The sequence below is a fragment of the Drosophila sulfurigaster genome, chromosome 3 (assembly GCF_023558435.1).
Source record: "Drosophila sulfurigaster albostrigata strain 15112-1811.04 chromosome 3, ASM2355843v2, whole genome shotgun sequence".
NCBI lineage: Eukaryota > Metazoa > Arthropoda > Insecta > Diptera > Drosophilidae > Drosophila > Drosophila sulfurigaster.
The window spans coordinates 26,402,244-26,428,890 of record NC_084883.1 but is presented as its reverse complement, the minus strand read 5'-3'; the positions used below and the strand labels follow the sequence as shown (position 1 = coordinate 26,428,890).

At 37.8% G+C, this 26,647-nt stretch overlaps 1 protein-coding gene across 2 annotated transcripts in view; it reads right to left on the bottom strand.

Moving 5' to 3' along the window:
* The window catches only part of LOC133839887 (Ig-like and fibronectin type-III domain-containing protein 2), a 51,796-nt gene that overhangs the window by 12,113 nt on the left and 13,036 nt on the right, over positions 1 to 26,647 (bottom strand). Inside the window, exons 2-8 of one of the 2 annotated variants that reach the window (XM_062271515.1) lie at positions 18,144 to 18,193; positions 3,905 to 3,995; positions 3,511 to 3,681; positions 3,316 to 3,453; positions 1,575 to 2,694; positions 1,305 to 1,518; positions 972 to 1,245 (exon numbers count right to left, since the gene is read on the bottom strand). In XM_062271515.1, coding sequence (XP_062127499.1) covers positions 972 to 1,245; positions 1,305 to 1,518; positions 1,575 to 2,694; positions 3,316 to 3,453; positions 3,511 to 3,681; positions 3,905 to 3,980 — 1,993 coding nt within the window. In that variant the 5' untranslated portion in view covers positions 3,981 to 3,995; positions 18,144 to 18,193. The remainder of the gene's footprint in view (positions 1 to 971; positions 1,246 to 1,304; positions 1,519 to 1,574; positions 2,695 to 3,315; positions 3,454 to 3,510; positions 3,682 to 3,904; positions 3,996 to 18,143; positions 18,194 to 26,647) is intronic. The other variant, XM_062271517.1, reaches the window with a different exon arrangement.

The following is a 26,647-nucleotide window of genomic DNA, read 5'->3' as shown; positions in this document are numbered from 1 at the left end:
GTAGTCAAGCAATGAATTTCAAATAGTATTTATTGAAAGAAGAAAATATCTTTAATTGTATAATTAATGTTATGTTTAAAGTAGAAAAAAATCTAGCAAATAAATACTTTTTTTATACTTTCTTAGGAATTCTGTAATTAAATGGTGAATTTCAAAATATAATTTACTTCGCTTAAGCTTTAATTCAAAAAGTGTTTCCAAGTATTAAGCAACAAAAACTATATAAAATACTGAACTAATTTATCTCATTATCTCATTATTGAAAATATAATTATATATATATTTCTAAAAAATGTTATATTTAAATGTAGTATTTCGAAATACTTTACTGTAATTTATTTAAACTTCTATTTAAGTGTTTGCAAATATTATTCATAGTGAAATATACAAAATAAAGTATTTATCAACTTTTATACAAATATTTATATTATTTGTAGCTTTTTCAATTATAAATCTTAGTTTGTTACACCTATAAAAGTTCTCAATTTGCTGTCCCTCCATCAACACTTCATTAATTAACTTTAAATACATCTCTTAAAGAATTCTTGACTATCTAGACAAATTCATCTAATCATTTCTACTTTAATGCTATCTAATTATCAGCTTCCAGTTCAATCCAGTTTAATCCATACCAAACGTAATTCGCATCTCATATTACAGTAACTATGCCATGCCAACTAAACAACAATCCCAACGTAGACAAAGATTCGTTTAGGACTTAATACTGCAAATTTGATCAATTAAAAAGGCGAAACCGAAATGAGCTCATTAAATTCAGAAAAACCATTCAGATTCGTCTATTGTGCAAGGGCCTATTGTCAATGGTGGATAACAAGGAACAAGAGACAGGGAACAGGGCGCTGTGAGCTGCTTAATAAGGATGTTGGACTGACACTAATTAGAGTTGGCCAGCTGAACGTGTACGCTAGTATGTGTGTCTGTGTGTGTTTGTGGGCTTAACTGTTACTCACGCATTTGGGCACGACACGTTGGTCCGAGATTTTCAATGTCCGACAGCCGAATGTTATAGGAGCAGAGTGGAGCGCATTGTGGCAAGAGACCAGAGGCTTGGCAACACGTCGACATGTTGTATTTGGCAACCGGCGTTGGATCGAGCTCGGCGGCCAGGGTGCGTGTAATGAGACGTGGAGATGGTTCGCTTTTGCCATACGCATTAATTGATACCACATAGAACTCATAGTAAATGTCCGCCTCAAGACCTTCGAGAATGAGTGGCGGCTGACGCTGCAAAGTTAATTAAATTAGCCAGTCAACCTTATTTAAGTTCGCTTCGTGCAACTTACCTTCTCTACCGTTAGATAGTCATCGCCGACTCCCAGGCGACGGAACTTGACATGGAACGTGGTCACCGTGTCCGCCAGTCGCTTCGGCTTATTCCAGTCGAGTATCACAAAGCTGTCAGTTTTGGCGACAGTCCGCAGCTTCGAAGGCGGATCAGCGAGCACTCCGTAGCCCTGAAACAGGCAGCTGCTGTACTCGGACATGAAACGCAGGCATCTAAAATGGGAGAACATTAAACCTCTATTTGCAATTACTGTCATTTCGAAACCCACTTGAATAGGCTAAAGTCCAGCGAGGTCAGCTTGCCAGCGCAGAGCGGGAAACAAGCCGATGGAATTCCTCTGGCACGACAACACGGCGTATGATCAATATTATTGGCCAAGCAAGTGAAGGTAATGTTCGACCAGGGCGCACAGACCATGAGGTCAGGCAGCGTAGCCTGATCCGCCTTCTCTGGATCACACATCTTGTCCATGCACAGACGATGCGTCATGCCACTCGACTCGCAACAACCTCGTATATCAGGCAGCGTGGGCATCACCTGCTTGTCGGTGTTGCCCGCCTGCGTCTCGGCCACCGAAGCGCTAGTATGGGTAAAGAACCGCAGACGTTCGTTGGGCAAACTGGAGCCATACTCGTTGACCGCAGTCAGAATGACAGCATACATGGTCAGCGGCGACAGTGAGTCGAGATAGAGATACGTCTGATTGGCGGGCACATTGTAGAGCTTCGTCAGTTCCATTTCCTGCTGTTCCGTTGACTCCAGCGACTTTCGTCTAACCTCACCGCTCAACTCGTCTTCATCGAAGCTGTGTAATGTCGTCAGATTCACCGTATAATGACTGACCTGATCGGCCAGCTTTTGTGGCGGCGACCAACTGATGTTCACACTCTTTTCACGCACCTGATCCACCGAGAGTTGAACCGGCATGCTGGGTATCTGTTGCACACCCTTCAGGATGCACTGCAGCCCACTCAGTGTGTGGTGCACGCAGGAGACACGCGTCTTTAGCCGGTCAGTGAATGGGGTATACTCGCCGCGGCACATATCCTGGCAGAGATCGGGTATTTGCTTCTCAACGCAACAGGGCACATGATTGCGACCATCGGCCATGCACTTGACAATGCTGGGAAAGTCCTTTTCGCAGGCCTCGGGATCCACATCCGTGGTCCCATCGAGGATGTTGTGCACATTGCAAAAACCCATGCACTGCGTGGACACATTGGCGCGCTCACAGCACTCGGTGAAGTCATGTGTGAACACTGGCGGACTTTGACTCGGTCGCCAGAAGCTGCGATTGTCCTGGGCATTGAGTGGTGGTGGCAACAGGAACACGTCACTTGACTCGGCCGTTGCAGTGTCTGTGCTGTTGCCCTGCGACAGCTCCTTGACTGCAAAATCAACAAAAGGAAAACAAGTACGTAAGCTGGATTAGAGTGTGCTCGACTGTGAGATATCCGCTTCACATTTTCAATAAAAGCAAAAGGGGTTTCGTCATCGTGTAAATATATCAAATTTTCAATCCGAAAAAATACTAGCATATACCGAAAGCTATTTTTAGTATTCTATTACATTTAAAAATATACCAAAGAGTTTAAATATACCATATTGTTAATCAAAGTAACGTATCAAATTATCCGTTGAATAGCTTTTAAATTTTCATCTAATCAAACCAAATTAAGGAATTATAAAGTTGTATTTGTGTGTGTCAAAAACGAGGAGGACTTTCAGAGTACAAACTTTATCTGACCGTGTTCTACCTTTACCTCTATCTCTGAGATCTAAGTGGTCATACGGACAGCCAGACAAATGGATTTGCTGACACGACAATATATACAGACTCGACTATAGGCGCTAATCAAGAGTATATGTTATGATTTACTTTATGGTGTCAGAGATGTTTTCTTTTGCCTGCATAAAGTTTAAATACCCATCCATCCTATGGGTGCCAAGTATAAAAAGCTTAAGCATGAAGAGGCAAAGGAAAAAATGGGAGAGCACGCTCCACTCACCTGTCAATATGTGTATGCTGCGCAACACCGGATCCGAGTTCAACTCGCAGATATAGGCACCAGAATCACTTGTCTTTAGGTCCTTGATCAACAGCACCCAGACCTCACCGCCGGTCTCCAAATTGCGTCCCTTTGGGCCTAGGAGCATAGTACTTGCTTAACAATCAAGTTCTTAAACAATTCTTAAACACTTACTTCCATCATGCAAAACTCTCACACGATTATCATTTGTGACGCGCACGGAGCCAGCTGTTAAAATCTCGTCACCCTTCTTCCATATCACCGTGTTGTTGGCCACATTCTCGGAGACCACGCAGGTTAACAGGCCATCCTTGTTCTCGAATATCTGCGATGGGCCACCAGTTCCTAAAGCAACATTTATTATCGTACATGCAACAAATCAACTTGAACTCTTAGCGTAGCTAAGTGCATTCGACATTGAGTGTCGTGCCATTAATTTTCTAATTTATGACTTTATAAAGTGCATTATAAATTTTCTAATTCGTGTATTATACAATATTTCCATTGAATGAAGCTGAAGTCTTATTTTATATGTTAAAAGTGATTAAAAGTTAAGCAAATGACTTACCAATTGGCACACCTGAATTAACATTCGTAAATAAAAGACATATCGTTATAATTTTTAACCCGAATGGCTTAAGCATTATTCCTTGTATAGCCTGTAAATAGATTTAAATAAATTCTTCAATTAATGTTAGCGAGAATAACTATTTATAACTATTTTATATTATCAGACAGAAAACACAAAATTAAAAATAGTCTTCAATTGAACTTTTCATTGAATATTTGTTAAGAACACATTAAATTAATTGAATCAACGGATATATTGTTGGTTTTCTCAATATAAATATAATAATAATATAAACATTTTTGAGAATATAAACAAAAAATTACTTTTGACCAATAATAATTTGTGAATAATAAAAAAAAAAACAATATTAATATTTGCACATTAAACATTACGTATTTCGTTAAATTTTGCATATACTGTATTGCAAATTTAAATAATCATAGGGTGTGCGCATTTTTTCACAATTCGCAATTTAAATAATTGCATATTTGGTTTGGTTTTTTTTTAATGTTCAAAGGAATTTGATTGACCACTAACGAGTTTGCAATCAAATAATTAGAGACAACTGTAGCAAATTAAAATTATTATTGCAATAAAGAAAAAAATACAATAAATGCAAACAGACTATTTGTATATGTAGTAATTAAATATTTGTACATCGATATCGCACATTTTAGTTGAATCAACTGATTGCAAATATCGGAATCTTTTCCATATTCTACATATTTATTGCAGTCACAACTTGGCATTAAATTAAATAACTAGCAAATACTTGCTCACATTTTATACCAGGAAAAGCATCATCATTGAATGTGAAATGGTCTTGAGGTAAACATTCTTGTAAGAAATGCAAAACCCTTTAGAGAAATTTTTGCAACATTCTTGCATAGTTTAATTTAAATCAAATCGACGTCTGTTTCCCTTGTCCAGTTCAACATATTTGTGGAATTGAAAAATGTATGTGCTGCTCGTATTGGGATGTCAAAAATATGGAACCTTAAATAATAGTAAATGCTTTCTTCTAGCTATTGCGTACAATCAATATTTTTCAATCATTTTCATAGCCGGTGAGACACATTTTTATATGTATAAAGGCGAGCGGGGGCGGGGGCGGGTCACACACAAACACACACACACCTACACAACCGGATGCACCTGTCAACTGCCAACTAACATCGCAAACAGCGACCCATGAACGCACTGGCGGACGCAGATGCATTCGGAAACAGCGCCACCTTGGACAGGTCAGGTGCCTGGCGGAAATGTAGACGGAGATGGAGGAAGGAGGAGGAGGAGGAGGGGAAGAGAACTAGGACGGACACGAAGACTGGCAGCGCGTTGATGTCGACGTTGGGATTCGCAAAATAAAATATACGTGACCATTGGACCGACCAACCAACCCATTCCCCCACACACTCCTCCCTCGATCCCCAAAACTGACTGACGGCATGTTCCACCGACCTTTTCGTTTAACGTCAGTTTTTTAGTATTTTTGTTTTTTTTGGTTTTTTTTGTTAGCTCTTTTGATAAATATTTTGTGTGCTTTTTTCTTCGTCTGTTGATAAAATGTTGAACATTGCAATAGTCGCAGGATGCTGACAACTTTGCACGTTGCGTGGCTCACTAATATTGCCTCGAACAGCCATCGAAGGCGTTATTCCGATTGCAAATCGATGCAAACACATCCGCTATTTGTCGGAAAAACATGAAAAATGGTAAAACATCAACACTGCACGCACAACAGACGGACCTTTCAACTAAACGGAAATAGTTTTTAGCCGTTCCATAAAACTCAACTTTTGCGAAATGGAATTTCAACGTCTGGGAACGTTTAAAACTTTTTTAGTGAGGATTAAGAAGTGCACGAACTTCATATTTTACATTAATTATGAATTTTCATATATTTTAATTATTTAGATAATACATAAATAAAATATATTAAATTAAATAATTGAAACTGATTAACTAAAAAAGGGATTGACGAATTCACAATGTAGATTATAGAGGTATTAAAAAATACAATATATAATAAACCAATATAAATCGATGTATAGGTATCATTTGTGTCTATCTTAAATTACAATTTAAGGAGAACATTCAAAAATTAAAACAAAATTCAATTCAAACGAATATTTGTGTTTTAAGTGTTATACATTTTTGATTCCTACATCTTTTTCTTTTCAATTTATTTATACTCTAGAACGAATACCATTAAGTAATCAACTAAAATTTGTTTGTATGAATATAAAGTAAAGTTTATAAATAAATTGTCTTAAATAAAAAAGGTTGTAAAACACGCTTAATTGTTTACTTGAATTTGTAATACAATACAAAATATTGTCCATAAACATTAAACATTATATGAATATAAAGTAAAGTTTATAAATAAATTGTCTTAAATAAAAAAGGTTGTAAAACATGATTAAATGTTTACTTGAATGTGTAATACAATACAAAATATTATCTATAAACATTAAAATACTTTTTTTTTTGATGTTGGAAATCATTTTCTAATAAAGTTTATTTTTAAGTACAGATTAAGTAGAGCTTCTAATGAGCCACAATATCTGTTAGCCATAACTCTAGAAATTACCTGTCGCCTCTGGGTCAAGTATTGGTGACTAATTGTGGCTATTAGCAGCCCCGTTCCACAACCCCTCTCTACAATATTGTCAACAAACATGACGACAGCAAGCAGTATCGGAAATCCCCTTATAGCCAACCTACTAGCAAGTATGATGAGTGGGGTCGTCATTTGTTTGTCCATGGCCTTTGCCAGCAGCACTTGTAGGGTATCAGAGGGCAAACTGCTCATGACCAATGGCCAATGGCAATGTTGACGACAACAGCTGTAAGACAATAGCCGTGGAGAAATTCTAGTAATAGGCAGGGGCAGACATAAACAGAGGGCAGGGCCAGAGGCAGGGACAGCAACACGGTTTGTGGTTTGGGTGAGGTTGGCTGTGCTCATGGTCGAAGATAGCGAGTATTTTATGCACGTTAAACGCATTCTAAATTGAATTTACAAAGTGCGAACGATTCCGACGATGCACCAAGCATCTCTCTCTCTCTCTCTCTTTCTCACTCTCTTTATCTCTTTTGGCTGCCACACGGAGCCCATTCATAAATTCTTCAAGCGACTGCGACTGCGACTGCGACCTCGCCAGCATCTGAGTCGTATCATCCTCGTCCTCGTCTGCGTCGTCGTCACAATGGAATGGAATACGCGACACGCTGAATTTCGCTGCCGTGTGACTCTCTCAATTGCAAGGGTGACAAATTTGATTAAATTATAGCGCTATTGCAAAGCGTTTTATCTTTCGCAAGCACTGTGTTGGGAGCTGGCGCAGTTGCACTCTCTCAGTGGCTGGCGTACGCCACGTACGCAGTGAGCCAACTCAATTAATTGTTTTTGCTTTGTTGTTGTCATTGTTGAAGAACCCTAGCACACACACACACACACACACACATACACTCGCGCACACACGCAAACATACGCATGGATAGAGACAGACACGCACAGCAACAACGAAGCCATCACTCACATTTACGTGCCTTACACGCTCTGCCATCTATTTGTCTTCATCGTACTCCTGCCCCCGCCCATGTCCCCATCCATGCCCTTAGCCCTGCTCGTGGTCGCGTTAAAGCAGTCAACGTTCTGCTCGTTGACGTTGTAAGTAAATTGTATAACGTGGCGTATGAGTAATATGATATGCATGCTTCGATTCAGTTCAGCTCAGCTCAGCTCGCGCTCTGCTCGTTGAAGATGATGTGGTAATCAGTTTTGATTTTATTAGCATACGGGGACTCAGCAAACGCAACGTTTGAGCGGCAAAATATCCTGAATCTTTTTTATGACTTGCGACATGTGCGTGGTTTTCATTTGCGAATGAATCCCACAGGTATTAAACGAGTTCTGTCAGAATGATGATGATGATAGGGTTTCATCAAATCCAAATAATTGTTAATCAGACTGACTTAATTAGCCGCAGATTTTAATTTGAAACTGACATAAAAAGTTCGTATCTGTAATGGAAAAAGCTGTTCTACATAAATCAGCAGTTAAATTTTTATTATTTCTTTCAATTCTATTTATATTTTTTCACTGAGTTAATTACTATAATGTGAACAAATTAGAAGCCAACAATGATTCATAATAGAAGTAGAAAATGTAAATGACTTGGCCATTATGGCAACCAGAGATAACATTCGGCAACCGAATACATCATAAAAGCGACAGCAAAGCTATTGTAATGGTAATTTGGAAAACACGACATTTGCTTCATATTTTCGCATTATTTCTGTTGGCTATGAACCCACATAACGAAGGACACAACGAAAAGACAGACAAATGACAACTGGGAAAGGTGTGCAGCCGGAGTAGCAAAAGCAGCAACAGCAGCAGCAGGCAATTGACTAAAAGATATCCTTTTTGATAAATGAAATACACCGCAAAACATTTTAGAAGCCAACCGACAACACTTTCCACTTTGCTGCTAATTTAAAGTTAACACCAAAAACTCCTCGCCACAAGAAAATACAACTCGCAGCAGTCAGGGACGGCTAGTCACCGGCCTTGTAGTCCCCGAGCGCCTGCTGCTTGACAACGGTACAGCTATGGACGGCTGTCCGTCCACTCATCCTCCATGTCCTGTCCTGTCCTGCCCTTCCCTTCCCTACTCAGTCTCTGTCCTTTTGGCTTGTCTGCGTGTGGCTTTTCCCCCTTGTCTGAAGCTATTTTATGGCTGCCATTGCCTGTTCTTCGTGTCATGCTTTTCCTTTTCGTTTACAATTTTGTTTTGTTTTTCTCTCTTTTTTTTCTATTTTATTTTATTTTTTTTTTTTTTTGTTTTGTTGATTTTTATCCTCTTCTTGCTCTCGCTCCCTTTTTTATGTTTTGTTTGAAAGAGGTAATTTTTCTTAATTACCCCCAAAATGTTTACCTTGTTGCTTATGTTTTGGCTTTGGCTTTTTCGACGCCTAGATAAGGAGGCAGTTACTCGGAGCACAGAGTCGACGTTGCTCGTTGCTCGTTGCTCGTTGCAAAGGTGTAAAATATTTTTCGACAACCAGAAAACAGCACAACAAAAACAGGAACAACACTTTACATTTTCCCCCAAAAGAAAAAAAAAATGTTATTGTTTGTGTTCTTAAGCAGCTTTCCTGTGGTCCACAGGATTCTGTTTCAAACACTCACACACAGCGGGAGAGAATAAGTAGAAGTATTGCATACTTTCAGGCGGCGACATAAGTGTGTGCAGGTTTGAGTGTGTGTGAGTCTGTGTGAGTGCCTAAACACACCTAAGTACTTGGCGACAAAAGCGGCAACAGCAAAGCACATTTTTGCAGCTTAGTGCCTAGGTAAGCAACAGTTTTTAAACAAAGTTGTCGAAACTCCCACCCAAAATATGCATAGAAAAAAGCAGAGTAAAGTATTGTACGAACTTGGCTGAACAGTGTAAACCGCTTTAAAAATGGTGATAATAATAAGAGAAAGGGGAGATTATGCTTAGGCCTTTGTTTTATTTATAATTCGAGCAAATATGTTGATAAAAAATTACTCGCACGCAGTGTGACAACTTTTGGTCAACACCAGCAACACACACACAAAGTTCTCTGCATTGCGAAAAGTTTCGAGCTGCCGTTCTGGCCTCTCTGATAAGCAGCCTAAAAGCCATAGCACGAATAGATGCAAGCATCTAGATCAAAGTTGCTGTTTGAGCTAGCAAAAACTTTCTACTCCAGCAGCGTGTCGGCATCGGTATTTTGTCGGTATATACTTTAGTACTATATGCATACTGAAACATAGTTTCGTGGGTTGTTGTTGTCCTTCCGGTTCCCTGTACTCTGCTATGTCTACATAGTGGCTTATTAAAGGAGTTAAGCAGTGTTGAGATTCCTAAAGAATTGCCAACAAAAAAATAAAAATAATTAAGAGTTTGTTTACAATATTTTCAACATTCAACTTTTCGTTATCGTTTTCCAAAAACTTTGTGACTGACAATTATTAAAATGCGGAAACAGGATAAGGTGCATCCAACAGGAATTTAATGCGGACAAGCTCTAGGCCAAAATGGAAATTAGTCGCAATACTAATCATTGCTTTGAGTAATTATTTAAAAACTCTGAACGGAGTTAAAACAAGTTTGGTTTGTACTACGTGCAAAGTTTGTGCTGGCTTAAAACAGTTTTAACAATGATTTAATATTTCATTGCAACTTGTTTAAACTTTTGCTAAAAATGAATTATTCATTTAAGCAAAATTTATATGAAACATGTGTGTTTAAACAAATACAGAGAATACAGTTCAAGTGTTTAACTAATAGAGCAATCATTTGAAGTTATTTCGAAAGAAATATCAAATCAAATATTTATACATTTTCCACAATTCCAATTTCACTCAAGAAATTCAATAAGCAATAAGCATTTTAGTTTGTGCTTTATAGCCTACATAAGAGAATTTATTCTACCCAATTAAATGAAGAGCATTTTTATGTATGCATGCATTTGTTCGAAAGTTTGTTTAGAAATGGATTATGACTGCGAATTGATAAAATAATAGGCACTCGTATTTCACAATTTATGAAAAGTTTTCACTCACGAGCTCTAGTTTGATCAATATAGAGATTTGGACTTGTGCAAAACAGATAAATAAATTCCGCTGAGCAACTCAGCCATTGACCTTAGTGCTGTTATGACAACAAGTCGTATACGCAATGCTGCGTACAATATTCTCAAGTTTTATTCGCATCGAAACAAACAGCCAGACAAACAGAAACCGAGAAACAGAAGCAGAAGCAGACTTGAGATAGAATAAATTTACTTTATGCGCCCGGAGACGGCTGCTTTGGTGCAATTATACTATGGAATATACATAGTTGTTGGCAGAGTTGGCGGAAATGGTTGGAAAAACTGCAGGGTATAACGAGCACAATAAAATATAAAATCAACATTAGAGCGAATGATTTCATATTAAATACACTTGCGAAAACCAAACTAAAGCCAAAGAAACACACAGACACGGACACAAGGCTATGCACCTTAAATATAACGATGTGTTTGCATATGGAAATGCACAGGACCTCAGCTCGTTGAATGTGGATAAGCAGCAGGCGTAGGAGTATTTGCAAATCAGGCATAATTGTGTGTGCAGCGTCTGCAGCTGAATACCCATGGGTGGAGTGTGGAGATTGGTGTGTGAATGTGAGCATGAATGTTGCTTGTTTATTTATTTTTGCATGCGCATTTCGCAAAGCAGCAAAAACTTTTATGCACTTTTCATAATTCGCTTCAAGCATAAATGCACAATAATACCAACAAAACAATAACAACGAACTACAACGAACTACAGCAACAGCAACAATAAAAATGCAAACAAGGATGCACAAATCCGACAAACGATAAAATGTAAGTGCAAGACACCAAACAACAGTGACAACAATGCCTCACAATTTTCAAGAGTTTGCAGCGTCAATGAGCGAGAAAGAGAGAGCAATCACAGTGTAAAATGGATAGAGAGAGAGAGAGAGAGAGAGAAATAACGCTGTCAACAGTAGCAGCGCAACAACAATGGCATTGACTTTACATTTCCGCCGCTTTGCTTGGCAACTTCCGCAGTTCCATTGTTGCCGCCTGCGATGCGAAGCTGCACATCCATGCCACATATGTGGCACGCACTTGCAGCCATGCAATGCCCTCTGCTAAAAATAAACAAAAGTAAAATCCTAAACAGTCTAAAACATGCGTCATACAAGTACAACACCGTCTCCCCCGCCAACCCCCGTCAAACTATGAAATGACTGACGGGGCATAAATACATATGTACGAGTACATATAAATATAAATATATATACACAGAGAAAAAAGGCAGTACAATTCGTTGTTCAAAATAAAATTCATAAATGAATTCTGCTTCGATCTAGAATTTTTGCATAACGATTTATTCATGAATTTCCTTACTTTAGAATGAACGTTAAAAGTATAAAGTAACATTCTTCAATGAAGTATTATGTGTACAAGCTTAGTTTTGACCAATGATTCTTAAGTGAACTTCAATGACTTCCTATCTAATAAAATGCTATAGGATAAAAAATTACATTCAGAAAAATTTAACAGAACTGACAATCTAGACAAAACGAATTTTCTAACTCTCTTTCTAAAAAATTTTAACCGATAATATGTTTCTGTTATTAAAAGCTTGCTAAGTATAGATGACGGGGTTTAAAGCTTAGTTAGCTCAGTCAAAAAAATTATAAGTAACACTAAAAACATACATGTAAAAAATCCTGTTTAAAATGCACAATTTGCTTAAATCAGACTTTAAGCAAAACAAATCTTCATTAAATAATATATCGTTTTAAAAAAAATTCTAAAACAGGCTTCAAAATTTCTTAACTTTTTCAATCAAGAAATTGAAGAACCTTCTGAACCTTCTGAACCTTGAATTTCGTGGTTGAATCAAAAAATTACAGTCTCGTTTAAGTTTTGACACTGCAAATTCTTGAATCAAGATTTTCGATTTGATTGATTGATTTTTCTCGCAGTGTAATGTACACATCAAGTCGTGATAGCAAACGAGAACGTATGTAGTATGTGTTAACTGCAGTTTGTTGTAGTACGCTGTAACGGGCAACAACTTAAAAGTCGGTAAGCTCTAAAATAGTAGCAACAAAAGTGACGTCTGTCGACAGCGAGTCTCTGCAGTTGACGCGCTCTGACGAAGTTGTACTACGGACGACTACAAGTTGCAGTTACATTGCCGCAGATGCCGCAGATGTGTTGCCGCAACCCGCTGAAGAGCTGAGCTCTACGTCTCCGCTTGTGCGGTTAGAAATTAGATTTACTAGTCTCCCGACAGCCACCAGCAAGCAGAAGGCCATTCAAAGCCCCTAAAAAGTGCCAACAACTTCACACACAGAGAGGCCAAAACAACTTTTGCAAAAAGTAAAACAAATGCTGTTAGCTTCTTACATGCTTCCCATCTCCATCCGCATCCTTCCTGCATCCTTCTCGTCCTTCTGCTGCCATATACCATGGTGTACTATTAAATTTACCCATGAGACTGACTGTTGACTTTGTTGTTTGCAAAGAAGACGTAAAGTGCAACTCTCAAAACGTTGTTGTTATTATTGTTCTTTCGGCAAATTGGCCAAGAGATCTGCAGTAAAGGTAATCAATGGAACTACTCACACCACACTTCTCTAATATTTTGCTCTAAACGACTTAATAACTGGCAAATGTTCTGCATGTGTTGCGTTAACTTTTCTCGTCCGAAAAAGTTTGAAAAACATTGCACACTCCACTTGTTGGAGCATGTCAAGGGTTTCCGACCCACAACCGAAAAGTTCAAAAGTGCTCACAAAATTCATTTACAATTCAATTTCGCAAAATTTACAGATTACGTATACGTAATATGTATGCGATTATTTGTATTTAAAGTTTAGCTTTTAATTAGTAAACGAGCAGCTGCATATACGAACTTTATTGATCAGCTATATGCAAATAAATGATAATTGTGTGATTATGCGAATGTTGCAGCAGCAATTATATTATTCCGTATGGCACTTTAGCACGCAACGCGCAGCACTTTAGCTTGCACTCAATTCCAACAAAATGTTGCATGAATCAGGAAGGAGACAAGCAAAAGGGCATACTCTCATCTGGTGAGACAAGTCAACCGCGACCAAGCCAAGCACACAGCGTGAAGGTGTGCGATGCGTTGAGACCAAACCTGGTGAGGTGCTAATGAGCTGCAGTTGCAGACGCACTAATAGAAGATGCTGTTGCGCTGCTCTGCTCTGCTCTCTGCGTGGAGGTTGCCAACCATTTTAATGTTGCCAACTTTCTGCTGCTGCTGCTGCTCTTTGTGTGTGCATGTGTGCGTATACTTGATGTCGATGTCGCTTGTTACTCCCTGCCAGCACTTAAAAGCTTTGTACCGCACACACTCACACTCATACACACACACTCACACACTCGAATGCCTTACCAAACTGCCAACGCAATGTCGACCTGCGCTTATGCTCTTGATATTTTTGACGTGTTCGTTTGACATTTTTGTTGTTGTTGTTATTGCTGTTGCTGTCGTTGTTGCTGCCGCTGTTGCTGTCGTTGTTGTTGTCGTTGTTGCTGTTACTGTTGGCATTGCTGTTGCTTTTGCTATTACAGGTTGGCTGCACTTTGAGCAAGTTTGTTGCTACGGCAAGGCGTCGTTGCATTATTTTCATTTTTGTTTTAATTAAAATTTCACATGTCAACGATTTTTGCAAAGTGGGCGGCAGCGGCGGCGCCGTGATGTGCATGCAAAAGCGAATACATAGGCGGAGCAGCAGCAACAGACCTTGTATCGCGCTGCATGTTTCATTTCCTTAACCAAACAGTCGAGTAAAACCAACCAACCAACCAACCAACCCGCCAAAAAAATATATACAACAGCCTTTGGCAGCCCAACTAGCGAAGAGTGTCAACTGCATTTGCCGACGGAACGACGCTGTGCAACGCCTTTTGGCAGCCATGCCAATCTATCAAAGACTATCACACTCCCACACACAAACACACACTCTTGGCGAAATGGCATCGAGTGCCCTTCTAATCGGAAAAACTATGCCAGCCCACAATCTTCAGTCTTCAAGCTTTGTTCAGTTTTTTCGATGTCGTTTACCTTTTTGCTACTAAAGATGAACAAAACAAGTAAGAAAACTAATATCGAGGTCGCTCGACTGTGAGATACCTGCTACCAATTTTCAGTAAAAGAAATACTGTGTGGTATTATTCTTTAAATAATCCGAATTAATATGCAAAAAATCCTAAAATATGCCAAAAACTAAATTTGATATTAAGATATACTATAATATTTCGATATACAAAAATACCAAATTATACCTGATTCTGTATTTGGTGTATCGATGACTATTGCGCTTGAAATATATACCATAGAAAACTGAATATACCATATTGTCAATGACTGTAACTAATAGTCGATATCAGACAGACAGACACGGCCCTATCGTTTTGACTGTTGACGCTGACTTCTCTATATTTTATGCCGGCATAAAGTTATATATACCGTATGAGTAGCTGGTATAATTATTTAGGTATGCATTTAAAATTATTTCAGCTTTATTAAAGCACATTTTTATTGAATATGCAGTCCACAAATTTGTCTGCACATTTGTTAGCTTAAATATTTTGTGTTTTATCATGCCTGTAATAAAGCAGTAACGACGACAGCTTTTGGCATTTATGGAATGCAACTAGTGAAACAATTACACAAATAAAGCAAAATAGTTATACTAATGGTAAACAATAAATGTAATTGCGACAACAAATTCAATAATTGTTAGCTCTCGCCCTTTGCAATGTCCTTCCTATATTGATATTTACCATATATATTTGCACACTCCATGCACAATCAGATTCGAGTTGAACACATATTCAGCCAGCCAGTCAATGATGCTTGACTCTGAAATGCTAATTAACACACAAAAATGTATGTATGTGTGTGTGTGTGCATACAATATGCATGTGGATATTAAATCTGTTGCCATAAAAAACCCATTATATGCATTTGTGTTTAATATGAAAATGTCATGCAGTTTACCAAGCTTGGCTTTTTTTGCTTAAAATAATTAAATTTTTTAATTACAATGCTTCAAATAATGTCCATGGCGAGAGCGATATGACAATTAATCGAATAGCCGTAAACAATTCGATATGCGATAATGCCCGATGCTCGATGAACGCCTTCAATGCAATTAACTAGCTGTCAAGAGCATCACTCGCCAATTGTGCTCGACTAGCAGATATGCTGTAGACAATTTCTGCCCAAATTGATATTAATTTTGTAATTAAAATTCTCATTTTAATATAAATTAATTGAATCCAATGTATCTTCAGTGATTATTCTGTATTTTTAGGCATTTAAATTGAGTAGGCCCATTGTCTATTTCCGTCAGGCAATGATGTTGATTCAAAACCCTTCACTATTATAAATGATTAATGACGAATGGGCCGAGAGACACGTGAATGCCCAGTTGGGCATTTAAAATAGCAACCGAAAACTAGGAAGCAAATCGATGCGAACAAACAAAACGACAGCAACAACAAGAAAGACTTGTTAGCCCGTGGCAATCATCATCATGAGTGGGGAACGACGTCATCTAAGTAAGTCTTTTTTTTTTTCTTCTTTGTTTGGCAATTATTAGGTAGTCTTTTGAGCAGAGAACAATGTTTAAAGAAAAACTTGATTTAACACTTTTATGAAGCTCTTGACAGACAGAGAAACAGACAGAGAGAAAGAGACTCAGCCCCCACAGCCCACAGTGGTCCAATCTGTTTTCTCAATAATTTGCAGAAAATGAATGTTAATATACGCAAATTCCCCATCGACTGAGTCCATTTTGTTGGTGCTCCGACAATGCTCGCGCGAGTGCTGGAGAACTGCATGGTACATTGGGCAAAGTTCGCTTGTGGTACAGCAAAAAGTTGATTTATAAACAAACTTTTGCTGCATAAAGTTGTACTCAACCATCAGCACAAGCAAACAAACAAACAAATAAACAGCGGCAAAAGAAAAATGGCCAACAGAAAGTCAAAAGTGCTTCGGTCACTATGGTGCAAGCATCTGGTTTTACTTCTGGTTCGGCTTCTGGCTGTGCTTCTGTTGTAGAAGAACTTCAAGAACTCGAATTCACATGCAGTTGGCAAAGCACTCTACAAGCTATTGTGTAAATCAGCATTGAATAAGAATGCAGCATGCATCAATTTTATGTTATCATATCTGTCACACAGAGCAACAAAATAGAGGTTTTTTTTTATTAGTACTAAATCCAAGATAAAATTAATTCTGCGTCACTTCGTGTAACACAACAGCGATAAGTGTACGAAAGTCAGCCAGTCATTTTTGTCAGTGCAAAACGACTCTGTAAAGAGCAATATAAATCCGACAAGCAACTATCTGATTTCGAAATAGAAAACATTTTGGCATCAGCACCACCTTATAGCAACATCATCGTCGTCGTCGTTGTCGTCCCTTGCAGTCTCTTCCAATCATCCGACAGAGTTTCACAGTTTTGCTCATCTCAGTCAAATCAGTTCTTGGCACGAATTTCGCAACAGAAAATCTAAGAAGAAATAAAAAAGTTTTGATACCGCCGCAACAGCCAACGCACAATCGACAAGTTCTGCGCGTTGGCTTAACTTCTGCCACAAAATTTTAGTTTCCGGCTTTTGATGGCTTGCAGTTTGTGTTGGCAATATGTATTCCTTGGCTACCGAGTTACCGCCGACTTGCCGACTTTTCTGACTTCGACTTCGACTTCGACTTTGCCGCCTGCCGTCTGCCGTCTGCCTTTTGCTTTTTGCTTAACTTCAACTTACTTTTTTTTCCTTCTGCTCTATATAAAAGTTTATTTTTTTCTTGGTTGGGTGTTGCTTATTTGATTTTTGTGCCGCCTTTGTTGCACAACAATCAACGGACAGACATCAACATGTGTACCACAAGCAACCCCCCAACTACAGTTCTTCCCCACTTCCTCCTCTCAAGATACACAACAATTTGTAATTTTACAACTTATAAGCGAATATCTCAAAAATGAGCACAGCCCACAATTTCACAATTTATCAGACTCTCTGACTCCAACTCTGACGAGGCCAATAAGTTTCCAATAACAACAATAACAACAAAAAGACGCTGAAAATACTTGACCTTATTTACCTCGTATCTTCGAGTTGCTTCGAAGTACATATTGTAAACGATTATGAGATGAAAGAATCGAATAATTGATTAACATTAAAAAAAATCCCTAAAATTCTTGAACCCATCAGAATTGGATTATTTATTAATTTCAAATTTCAAATTTTTTGTAAATATTTCTTACGCAAAGAAGCAAAATTTATGAAAATTAAAAACAAATTTGATTCATCGTTCATCTTCATTTTTTCTTCTATTTTAGTTTGATAAGCTAATAATCATTTTGTGCAAATAAAATTAAAACTTTTAAGACCCTTTCCTTTATATAATTTGTTAGGAACTGACAGAATTATCAAGTTTCCACTTTATGAGTGATTTTGTTCTATCTTAAATACTGCTCAAAGTTTCTGAAACTTAAGTTCATTTTTCATTTTCCTTAGTAATGTGAAGTATTAAAAAACTTGAGTTTGTCACTCTACAAAATTGAATTCGCTGCAGTAATTCAGCAACAGCAGCGCATCGTAAAAATAATGACAATATTACCTTATAAATCAAGACGTTATTACTTCATAAACTTGGGAACATTTAAGTACCTGAAATGACAAAAAAAAAGCGACTATTTTATTATAGAATATACATTTAATTACAAAAATTTCGATTATAAATATAACTACTAGAAAACAATCAAAAAAATAACTTAATCACAAGTTTAAATATAATAAATATATTTTCAATATTTCAAATATAGATTCTCTGTTATAAATATAATTACCACTAAAAAATAATACCACAAAAATCATTCAATTCCAGATTTGTGCGAATAAAAATAATTTAATATAACAAATGTAATTATAAAATGTCAATATAAATATAATAATAATCTATATAGTAGAAAAGAATAGCAGCACAATAAATAAGCTACAAGGCTTATACTCTGCAAATTTGTGTAGAAATAAATGTCAATATAAAAACTTGATTATAATATTTGGATCTCCGTTTATCCATATACTATAGGTATAGGTATAGGTAGGACCATAAATTCCATATAATTACAAATTGTAAAGAAATAAGTGCAATAATAATAATAATCATTGTTTAAAACCTTTAAATATGATTTTTCAATATAAATATAATTACAACTTGTAAAAAAAATCAACACTATAATTTAGCCACAAGAATCATTTGATGCAAAACTCATATGAGTAAAACTAAGTGTAAGTTACTAGAAAAAGTATTATTTTAAATTTGAGAATTATTACTAGTGTGAAATACAAAATTTGAATATAAAAATTTAATTATAAAAGTTCGAATATAGTTTTTCAATAATCAACACAATAATTTAACCACAAGAATCATATGATGCAAAACTCGTGTAAGTATCATTTGAAATCCATTCATTGTGCAATGGCGATGGCATTGCTAACCCTAAGTATGCCCATAAATCTACTTTTAGCACTCGGTATTGAGCATGTGTGTAAGTACGTGAATGTATTGTGCTGAGAACATGTGAATATAAATACGGCGTTTTGTTGCCTTTCATGCAATTAATGTCAAGTTGCCATAATGAGCACACAAAGGCAGCTGATGATGCTTTGAGCAGCCATGAAGGCGACTTAAGTTAGCCATGCGATAAGGACGCAGCCAGCAGGCAACAGCAGCCGACAACAACTCGTGGCTCGAAGGACTAAGCCGAGGCGTAAGAGCATACACGGTATTAAGGACACGGCGGACGGCACACGGCACACGGCATTGAGGCTGCACTGATGTCTTCCGTTTTTATTTGTTTATGAAAATGAAGCAGAAGTCAAAGCCGAGGCAGAAGCCAAGAAGTTAAATTGGTTTTGTATTTGTTAACTTTGTTGACTGGCCGTCAGTTATGCTCTGGTTCAACCTGTCTAAATACTTTATTGTTGCCACACATACACAGCACAAACAACACACACACCCACACACACATGTGTAGTATACATAATTGAAAAATGGGAGATGCGGAAATCCACACACACACACACATACACACACACTGACAGCGACAGCAACAGCAACACGACGGCATTAACATAAGCAAAAATATTAAGTGAAATATAAACCCGGCCATAAGCCTAAATACTGATTATGCAGCATCACCACACTTCATTCCACTAATGTCCAAAGCATGTGGCAAACTTTGGCGTTAAAATGTATGACCACACCGAAACCCGTCTAAGGACGGCATCCAGGACACAAAAATGGGGATGAGGCTTCTACTCAGTTCTGTTTTGGTTCGGTTCTGGTCTGCTTCGCTTTCGGCCGGGACAAATATATAAACATAATTGTGGGCGTCTTTGTGTTCTCATTCTCATTTCACATGCCGGTTCGGTCCTTTTTCCAAAAGTTATGCGATTGTCTAACACACACAGTTACACACACCCACGCACACACGGAGATACACACGTTAGATTGTAAGTAGTTTTTGGTAACTGTTTTTGATAATAGAAAGTTATTTATGTGATACAAAAGTTTCCAACAGACGTTCGCATTTTGCCAGCCCCCAAAAAGTGAACTTTAAATTATTTACCGACCGTCACAATCATAATGTCTTTATCACAATAACTGTCAGATCTTTATCTTGCTGACCCAGACAAATAACGAAATGTACAAAAACAAAAAGACGATCCAGTTGAATTTATTTAATAACATATGCATACTACATGTGATTTCTTTGTCAATTCAGTCAGTCGATCAGAAACGTAATTAAAACCGGTTTTAAAATCGACGACGACGATTCAAACGAAACACTCTCGGACATACAAAATGATCTGTCAAAAGGTATAATTAGCAAAACGGAGATGCAATTAGACCTGAAGCACATAAAACCTTTTTATATTGAATCGAAATTTATTTATTTACTTAACTTACACAAAAAGTGTAATACAATCATATTTCATTGTTGTTTACGAGCGAATAAGGCAAAATGTTATTCGAGTGCATTAACAAAGCTGAGAACAACCAAGTTATTAGTAGAGCTTCATTAAGAGCAACAGCAACTAGATACACATACTCTTAGATACAGATGCACGTAAGCAGATATTAGATACCATTCAATCACACTCGACTCAAACATTATCCACAAGCTTCGCCTGCTAAATATTTTATGGCAAAACAACACTTTAGCTGCTGTATTATGCGGCTTGGTAAATGCGTAACATGTAGCTCCAAATATTTGGCCAACAAACAGGGCAGCGCCCAAAACCAAAACGGGTGGCCAAATGGGGGCAGACATGTGGCTTAATTGGGCGAATGGAGGAGTGGAGGAGTGGAGGAACCCAAGGCGCATAGCTTTCGGAAATGGGAAAATGAAGGGACGCATTTGTGTGGCATTTTGTCAGTCCCGGCTGTCGACGCATCGCAGCAGCTTACAAATTGCATTAACATATCACTTGTAGGTGAAAGGGGTCAACCTGTAAGCTTCTAAACTGTCCAACAGCAGCATCGAACAATCGCCTGATTGCCAGCCTATTAACAGCATTAAAGATGGTAAATTTAAACAATTCCCAGTCGACTTGAAGCAACCAACTCGTATATAGACAATTATATAGAAGTTTATATGTTAGCATAACTGTAGCACATGGGCGACAGACAATGCAAAATCAAGCTAAACTGTCACTTAGAGATAAACAGCTTCAAGCTAAATGCATGAAGCTGACAGCTACACACGAAGCAAGCATATAAATTACTAATACGCACTGTTGTCTACGCCTGCTATCCACACGTCCGCACACATGTTTCTCTAGTCTGCTCAGCTGCTGAGCTGCTTTGGTTTCTTGCTCTTTTGCCCAGGCATATTATCATAGGAAACTAGATACACAAATACACAGCAAAGCAAGTAAGAAAACTAGAGACGAGTGTGCTTGACTATGAGATATTCGCTACCCATTTTCAATAAAACCATAATCTACAAGTATACTAAAAATATGCCGCAAAAATACCAAAAGTCTATATTCGGTATAGTACTACATTCCAAATATACTATAGAGTACACAATATACCAGATTGTCAGTCGAAAATTTTATAGCTATATCTCTTATAGTCTCTGAGATCTAAGTTTTCAAACGGATCCACAATATATATTTATGGGGTCGGAGATAACTCCTTCTGCCTATTTATACACATTTCCAGCAGGCATAAAGTTATAACACCCTTCTATCCTATCGGTAACGGGTATAAAAATACACACTAACAAACACACACTGCGACATATTTATTGATGGCATTTGACACCACAAGAAAATTTGTATGAAATCAATTGAAAAATTTAAAATAATTGTGAACTGGAATAATTTCTCATCTCACTTGTTACACCACATTTTGGAATCAATTAGCCGAGTGTGCGTTCATTTGCACATTTTTGTGTCTTCCACAAGAATAAAAACCAATAGAAAAAAGCCAAACAAATCGATCATGAATTCTTGTTTCTCGTCATGTGCAAACATATAATTTTATATGCATTTAAGATGGCTTAAAGCACAGTTGTTTGCTGCGGCAACAGCTGTTTGGGGAGCTGAATTATCAAGTGCCTCAACTTGAATCACTCGATGACTGACTGCCTGACTAACTGACTGACTGAATGTGAGAAGCATTTGCCTAACTTGGCTCAAACGCTAACCGGTTTGCTTGGCGGCACTGCATGAGCTTGACCTTGTATCTGTTTAAAGTTCTACATCACGTGCAACGTAACGAGTACTCAATGTACTCATTGTTGTTGTTGTTTTGGTTGTTGTAAGTTTACCTCCCAGCTGATGGGGGCAATTGTCGATAAGGTGTGAAAATGATGCGGCAAAATGAATGTACGCAATTCGCGCCTCAAATATTTTCAATTTTCATTGCATTAGCTTCATCACTTCAAGATTATACATATATAACATATATATATATATACATATGTATATATTTGTCGGGCAAGTGTCGCAGCCAGTTTCGAGCCAGTTTTGAAAACTTGTTTTCCACAGCAAAGGGTGAAAACTAATGTGTACTTGAAAGAAATGTTTAATAACCTTGACTTAAACCGGTCTTTTGTCCGATATTTACTTGCCCAGATATAAATACAAAAGGTATATAAGCATATGAGTGTATCTCTATGTATTTTTCTATATAAAATATATATATAATGCTTGTACATTGAGCACGACTGCCGCCAAGCTATCTGCTTTAGGCAGTTCAAGCTTTAATTACACATACGTAATGCGAAATGGCAATACAACGAGTACATGGAATAATTAAATGAGTAGACAAATTAATAATAACAATAAGATTACTAATCAAACAATAACTAATTAGAAAACGCATTTTTGCAATCCTCTCATTGTTTTGCACGTTGCATATTTTTATTGAAAATATTTGTGCAATTTTTAAATACAATGAAAATATTTAGCAAATAACTGCCGAGTTGATTAAAGATGAAAGCTACATTTAGTGACTTTTTCTATCGTATTATAAATATATTGAATATTATTAAAATCAATTGACTATTGGCATTATTATCATTAATAAATAAACAAGGAGGAAGCTTGCAGTTGAGTGTCCTCGACTGAGAGATACCGAAACCCTTTTTGAATAAAGACGAAGCAGTGCGATTTGATTCTTATAATATAGCAAATATTATGTCGCTATAAGCTATAGTTGGAATATTGGCATAGCACTGTATTCCAAATATATCATAGAGAATTAAATATAAGGAATTGTCAGGCAAATCCAATACAAAAGTTGTTCTTATCATCGTTGCTCTATCTTCAAACGGACATGGCTATATTGTCCCGCCTGTTGATCATAAATATATATACTTTGTAGGGTCGGAGATGCCTTCTTCTGCAGTAGGCACAAAGTTATAATACCCTATGGGTATCGGGTATAATGTACGACAAAAATATTATTTCACTTAAAATTTAAATTTATAATTATTATGTATTCCTCATACACAAAATTCCAGATTATTTATTCCACATACAGCAAATCTCTTACAGTGTATTCATAATTGTATTCATTAGAGTACACATTATGCCAGCAGACGCGACTATGAAATTCGCATTAAGCATTTGAAATTCCATGAAAATAATCTACTTTAATGTCGTATGCTAAAAGCCCTATTGAAATGTTTCCAATACTTAACTCAAACTCAATTTCTCAACTTTGAAACAGCGCATGAAATTTCGTATAACCCCCAATTGTTGCTCCCCTTATAACTCTCCCAGCCCCCACCCCCCACGTTTACGATTTCAACATCGAGTTTGTCTCCCTGAGCGACTTTCATGTTATACTCGCATATTACCAGCGAGGGCGGCATTAAATAAAGCGTAATTAGTCTTCGAATATGCAACAGCGCAGAGCCATTGAGCAAAAGCATTTCGTTTAATGAAAATTTGAAAAATCATCGATTTGCTTTTCTTTTTTTTTCGCTGGTGCTCGAGTGAGATTTTCTGCTCCGCCTATAGCTGAGAGAGAGAGAAAGCGAGAGAGAGAGAGAGAGCTCGTGCCTGGACTGCTGCTGTTGGCCACTTGAGCGAAGTGAGCTGAAAACGCTTGTGCATTTTGCGCGATAAGTTGATTAAATTGCATAAAAGTGGGCTGAGTGGGGTGCCATTAAGCGCATTAGAAGGCAGAACTTAGATTGAGATTGAGTGCCGCTAATTTGAATCCGTAATTTCCTTAGCTAGCCACTGTGCCACAGTCAGACTGGGAGACTGAGGACTGAGATGCCGACGTGGCTGTGGAGTGGAGACTGGAGTTGAAGCAGGAACCTTTGCGTTTGACTTTTATAGCAGAGTCAAGTGGCAAAACGGGCAAAAGAGAAAGAGGTGTGTGAATAGAGTGCGGCAACGGCCGTAAAACGGTTTAGAATGCTGCAATTTTGTTGGAAGCTCTGGCACTTCTTTTACGGTCCACATTTTCATCCGTTCCACCAAAGTTGCAACTTGACGTCGCTTCGTGCAGTTTAACGACGCCTCAACTCGACTCTCTACTCGCTGCATAACACATGGCAAGCAAGGAATGCGAATTTAAAGGATGTGCATACGAATACTCGTATATTCAACAAACTAGACTAGACGTTTTTTTTTATACTTCAAGATAGTGTATATTGTATGATGGTGTATATCATAAAGTAGTGTATACACTTTGCACTTTTTATGTCCCGTTTTTTTGAGTTTTTGTGTATGAGCACCTCAACCGGAGGCAGTAAGGTAAATAAGTATATGTATTTTGGTCGAGTCAACACCGACAACCGAACACCGACAACAAATGTAGTTCAAAGTCGTGCAACATCGTAAATCCATCGTTGAACTATAAAAGACCGTCTTATTGCAATTTGTATCTCGTTTTTTTTGTTCAAAACAGTGCAAAAAGAACTGTTTGGCGGTTGGCTTTCGGCTTTGGCTTGCGCTTGTGCCTCGGCTTGGGCTTGGGCTTTGCCCAGTTGCTTCACCCCTGAGCTCTTTTAATCCGATTTTGTTGCATTTTTTTCTCTGTGTTTTTTTATTCTACCATGTTGTGTGCTGTCCGACGATTACGCCTGCTTATTCCTTGTTCTGCATTTTCTTCCTTTCCCCCGCACTCTTTGCCTTTCTCCTTTGCTACTTTTGATTATTTTATTTTAGACCGCCCTACGTCAACGGTTTAGCATTTTTTTTATTTTAAATATGCTTGGCCCTTTATATTGTACTCTATTCATGGTTGCCTTTGGCCTAGACTTGGTTGACGACGATGTTGTTCTTGTGTTTCTGTTTCTGTTTCTGTTTTTTTCTGTTAAGCTCTCAATCGTTACTTAATTCGCCGTTTGACCGAGTTCAATGCTCCGCGCTGCCCTCCAATATGCTGTCATAAGTAGATCATCTCTACCGTCCATTAACCAAAAGACAAGATTCTCCCTTGCGCTCGCTGGCTCGTTCGTTCGTCAGACTAAGCAAGACAAATTGCGCATACGACGCGAAGTCCCGCTGATGTGAAATCTATGCTCTTGCTTTGTATTTATGAGTATTTGCTGACGATTTTTTATTTTTCTCTTTTTTCTGTTTGCTATGTGTTTTTCTACTGGCATATTTGCATTATGAATTATTTATTTTTACTATGTCTACAGAACGAAACGAAACGAAACAAAACAGAACCGTAGCAAAACTGCAAGAGAAAGCAATAGAAAATCCGGAAATCATTGCAACAGTGGTACTTGACGCCACCTCCGCGATAAATGTGGAAGCAGCGACGGCAAAAAGGGGTCGAGAGAGTAACACAAAATATTCGAGAAATGTTTGTTCGTATATTAAATTTATGAATATTACATATATATATATTTGAATATAGCCAAGCAAAAGTACTCGCCTAGTCTGGCTAAAGTTTGTCTATAAATTTTGTTGTTCCTTCCCCAGGACTTTATGACCGTGCTCAACTGGCTGGCTGGCTGGATGGCTGGCTGGCTGAGGGCGTTAACAAAAACCAGCCAGGTCAATGAATTTACGCTTCGGGGTTATCATTTTTGGTCAAGTGGTTTATTTTAGGAGCAGAGCATGCAACAAAGTATCGACTGACTATCAACAAACGTGTGTACGATAAATATGCAATTTACCTTCAGGCATTTACATATTTGGCCCATCTGGCTGATGATGGTAAGTGCATCGTTAGCAAAGGTATTTCTGTTGTGCACAAACTAATTACATTTCATTTTGGCATTTTCATTTACTGTTTGAGAGACTTGGCAAATAATTCTCGTGCAGAAGCACCTGCAGATAGATCTGAATTACTTAACGGGAAAAACTCTCTGTTGTTCTCTGTCTTTCTCTCTAGTTGACTAACTAAGCAGATGCATAAATATGCTAATATCCTGAGCGGCACACAATTGTTTTATTTCACGCCCGTATTTTGTGAAAAGCATTGTCTAAGCGGGGAGGTCTTTCTCAGCTAAACACTCTAATTTGAAGGATAGAAGCAGACAATGGCCACAAGTAGCGCATTAAACGCTGGAGACAGCAAAGCTGATATAAATCTAGCTTTATTTGTACAGAGAGTGAAAGAGAGAGACAGAG